At 60.0% G+C, this 4,337-nt stretch overlaps 1 protein-coding gene across 1 annotated transcript; it reads left to right on the top strand.

Moving 5' to 3' along the window:
- Positions 1–1,407: 1,407 nt before the first annotated feature.
- FZD7 (frizzled class receptor 7) lies at positions 1,408–3,524 on the top strand. The gene has a single exon (XM_030327267.1). It carries the CDS (start codon positions 1,408–1,410, stop codon positions 3,130–3,132), a length of 1,725 nt encoding a protein of 574 aa, XP_030183127.1. The 3' UTR covers positions 3,133–3,524.
- The last annotated feature ends 813 nt before the right edge of the window (positions 3,525–4,337 follow it).

The raw sequence follows: 4,337 nt of genomic DNA on the forward strand, positions 1-4,337 counted from the left end.
GTGGTCGGTTTGGGTCTGGGGAGAAAAAAGCGATCTGCGAGACGCACCCCCTTCTCGCTCGGTACCGAACCCCACACTTAGGATCCAGATACCCAAAAGTCCCCTGCCAAACCCCGCACTTTCAGCTCTGGCAGGTCTAACGTGACTCCGGGTCAAGTCTCTCCGCTGAGGCGCTGCGCTATTCTCAGCTTCTCCCAGCAAAAGCCTCTCTCCGTGCGCCCTCCGGTTCGAGAATGTGTATTTTTAGTGTACCCGGAAGAGGAACAAATCTTTAAAGCAAATTCCCTTTCTGGCGCGTTTACCCCCCCCCCCGCCCCCCACCCTCGAGCGAATTCACCGTAAAAGTTTTTCTTAACTTTTCCGTCCCAGCCCCCTGCCCCTCCCCTCAGGAATCCGCCCAGAGCGCTGCAAACTCCGCCTCTCCGGTTCCCTCGCCCGGCCCTTCCGACTTCCACCCAATCCGGAGGCCGCCGCACAGAAAACAAAGGCTACCATTGGGCCGCCCTGGAGCTCGAGGGCCCGCCCCCGGAGTGGTTTGTGAATGGGGGGAGGGGAGGGGGCGGGGCGGCCCGGAACCCTGCGAGCCCGACGCTTCTTCTGGCGAGTTGCGCGACTCCGAGGCGTTACTCTGCGCTCCCTCTCGGCGGGCGGCGGCGGCGGGCGTTGGGATTCACGGGCCAGGGCTTCGCGAGGCTGGAGAGGCCAGGCCCAGGCCGCGGGCATAGGGCCCTCGCAGCTTCGGGACGCAGTATAATTGGATTTCCAAAAAGAACTAGCTGAGCTCTTGGCTCTAAGGCGCCTATCGGACTCAGAACGAGAATCATCCGTTTGGCACAAACTTGGGGGCCGAGCTTTTGGGGCTGAAGAAGGAGCGGGGGAGTAGAAAAGGAGACGAGGAGGAGGCGGCGGCGAGCAGAGCCTGGAGGCGAGGAGGCGGAGCAGCACCGCCGAGGAGGCGGCCTCGGCTAGCAGGCGGCGGCGCCGGGCTCTCGGCCGCCCCGGGCCAGACTTGGTGTGGGGGGCGCGTGCGTTACTGTGCGCTGTGGGTCGAGAGACTTGAGCGAAGTTTGAAGGGTAACCGGAGACGCTTGTTGCTCCTCGCCGCAGAAAAAGCCACACCGTTACGTCGCGGCGGGAGAAGGCCGCCCCCCTTGGCGCCCCCGGCCCAGGCAGACGAGTTTGGGCTCCCCGCGACTGATCGAGTGCTGGGCGGAGACGGCTGCGGCGCCCACGCGGCGCGGGCACCCCAGCTGCAGCGCCCTCAGCTCCGCGCCACCCACGGCCCGGCCCCGGCGCCGGGAGGACTCTCATGAGCCGGGCGCGGCCGCGCCTCCCCAGATCCAAGCCTCTCTCGGCTGCCTCGTCGCGCTCCTCCGGCTGAGAGCGCCGCTGCACCCGTGGCCGGCGATGCGGGGCCCCGGCGCGGCCGCGTCGCGCTCGCCCCTGGGCCTGTGCACTCTAGTGCTTGCGCTGCTGGGCGCGCTGCCCGCCGGTGCCGGGGCGCAGCCTTACCACGGCGAGAAGGGCATCTCGGTACCGGACCACGGCTTCTGCCAGCCCATCTCCATCCCACTATGCACGGACATTGCCTACAACCAGACCATCCTGCCCAACCTGCTAGGCCACACGAATCAAGAGGACGCGGGCCTCGAGGTACACCAGTTCTACCCGCTGGTGAAGGTGCAGTGTTCTCCCGAGTTGCGCTTCTTCCTGTGCTCTATGTACGCACCCGTGTGCACGGTGCTTGATCAGGCCATCCCGCCGTGCCGTTCTCTGTGCGAGCGTGCCCGCCAGGGCTGCGAAGCGCTCATGAACAAGTTCGGCTTCCAGTGGCCAGAGCGGCTGCGCTGCGAGAACTTCCCGGTGCACGGCGCCGGCGAGATCTGCGTGGGCCAGAACACGTCCGACGGCTCCGGGGGCCCAGGTGGCGGCCCCACAGCCTACCCCACCGCGCCCTACATGCCGGACTTGCCCTTCACCGCGCTGCCCCCGGGGGCCGCTGACGGCAGGGGCCGTTCTGCCTTCCCCTTCTCGTGCCCCCGCCAGCTCAAGGTGCCCCCCTACCTGGGCTACCGCTTCCTGGGCGAGCGCGACTGCGGCGCCCCGTGCGAGCCGGGCCGTGCCAACGGCCTAATGTACTTTAAGGAAGAGGAGAGGCGCTTTGCCCGTCTCTGGGTGGGCGTGTGGTCGGTGCTGTGTTGCGCCTCGACGCTCTTCACCGTGCTCACTTATTTAGTGGACATGAGGCGCTTCAGCTATCCCGAGCGGCCCATCATCTTTCTGTCGGGCTGCTACTTCATGGTGGCCGTGGCGCACGTGGCCGGCTTCCTGCTGGAGGACCGCGCGGTGTGCGTGGAGCGCTTCTCAGAAGACGGCTACCGCACGGTGGCGCAGGGCACCAAGAAGGAGGGTTGCACTATCCTCTTCATGGTGCTGTACTTCTTCGGCATGGCCAGTTCCATCTGGTGGGTCATCCTGTCGCTCACTTGGTTCCTGGCAGCTGGCATGAAGTGGGGCCATGAGGCCATTGAAGCCAACTCTCAGTATTTCCACCTGGCCGCGTGGGCCGTGCCCGCTGTCAAGACCATCACCATCTTGGCCATGGGCCAGGTGGATGGGGACTTGCTCAGTGGGGTTTGCTACGTGGGCCTGTCCAGCGTGGATGCGCTGCGAGGCTTCGTGTTGGCGCCTCTGTTCGTCTACCTCTTCATTGGCACGTCCTTCCTGCTGGCCGGATTCGTGTCGCTCTTCCGCATCCGCACCATCATGAAGCACGACGGAACCAAGACCGAGAAACTGGAGAAGCTCATGGTGCGCATCGGCGTCTTCAGCGTGCTTTACACTGTGCCGGCGACCATCGTCCTGGCCTGCTACTTCTATGAGCAGGCCTTCCGCGAACACTGGGAGCGCACCTGGCTCCTGCAGACTTGCAAGAGCTACGCGGTGCCCTGCCCGCCTGGCCATTTCCCGCCCATGAGCCCTGACTTCACTGTCTTCATGATAAAGTACCTGATGACCATGATCGTGGGCATCACCACTGGTTTCTGGATCTGGTCCGGCAAGACTCTGCAGTCGTGGCGCCGCTTCTATCACAGACTCAGCCACAGCAGCAAGGGGGAGACTGCGGTATGAGCCCCGGCCCCTCCCTCACCCTCCCTTCCCCCATCCCCTCCGAGGGGGAGAGGCACGGGAAGGAGAGAACTGCTGGGGTGGGGGGTGTCTGTAACCTCCTTGCCCTCAAAGGAGAAGGGACCTGGAAGAGAGATGAGATATGTAGATTTGGGACGAGGGGTGTGTTTGGATAAGGAGGTCTGGGTGGAAAAACGGTTTGAATGAAAAGACTTCTGGCAAAGACTTGCAGGATGATGATCATGATGATGATGATAACGATGTTAATCACGTACGGGATGGGCCGACCGGGGTCTATCAAGATTGAACCCAGCAGAGATTGCTCTGAGTTCTTCCCGGCTTCAGGGCTGAACTGGGACTATGAGCGGTTCCCCTGCTGCAAGACAAGTGGCCTGTCCTCACTCCTGTGAGGCCCGGGTGAAAGGTACAGCTCTGTCTGCGGCGGCGGCTTTGTTGGGAAAAGGGAGGACTCCCTGCGGTGTCCTTGTCAAGCGGTGGTCAAACCATAATCTCCTTTCACTGGGGCCAAACTGGAGCCCAGATGGGTTAATTTCCAGGGTCAGACATTACAGGCTCTCCTCCCCTGGCCCCTCCCGCCTGTTTTTCCTCTCCTACGCCTTTCAAGTTCTTGTAAAATAAGCATTTGGAAGTCTTGAGAGGCTTGCCTCCTCGAATCCTAATGTGAGGATGCAAAGAAATGAAGATAACATTTCGAGATGAGGCAAAGGAGACGAGTAGTAGGTATTTCTGCTACTTTTTTATTTCCTGCAGAAGGCAGAAGGAAGAAAGAAGGGTGTTTTATTTGGTTTAATACTCTGAAAAGAAGTAATGACTTGTTGCTTTTCAAAACAGGAGTGCATTTTTCCCCTTGTCTTTGTTGTAAGAGACAAAAGAGGAAACAAAAGTGTCTCCCTGTGGAAAGGCATAACTGTGAAGACAGCAACTTTTATAGGCAAAGTAGCACAAATCAGAGGTTTCCTTTTGGATGTTAATTTGGCTGAGATAAACATTCCTTTTTAAGGAAAAGTGAAGGGCAGTGTGCTCCCATACCCCAATCAGGCAGAGGTTCTGACTCGGCTAAAGGAAAATGCAAGGGGTTTTGTTGTATTTGTTTTAAATAAATTTAATTCAGAACACATGATCCTGTCTACAGGCTCTGTTAAAATGTTCAGGGAAATCTCTCCCTTTATTTTTTTTTCTTCCTATAA

The sequence above is a fragment of the Lynx canadensis genome, chromosome C1 (assembly GCF_007474595.2).
Source record: "Lynx canadensis isolate LIC74 chromosome C1, mLynCan4.pri.v2, whole genome shotgun sequence".
NCBI classification, from domain to species: domain Eukaryota; kingdom Metazoa; phylum Chordata; class Mammalia; order Carnivora; family Felidae; genus Lynx; species Lynx canadensis.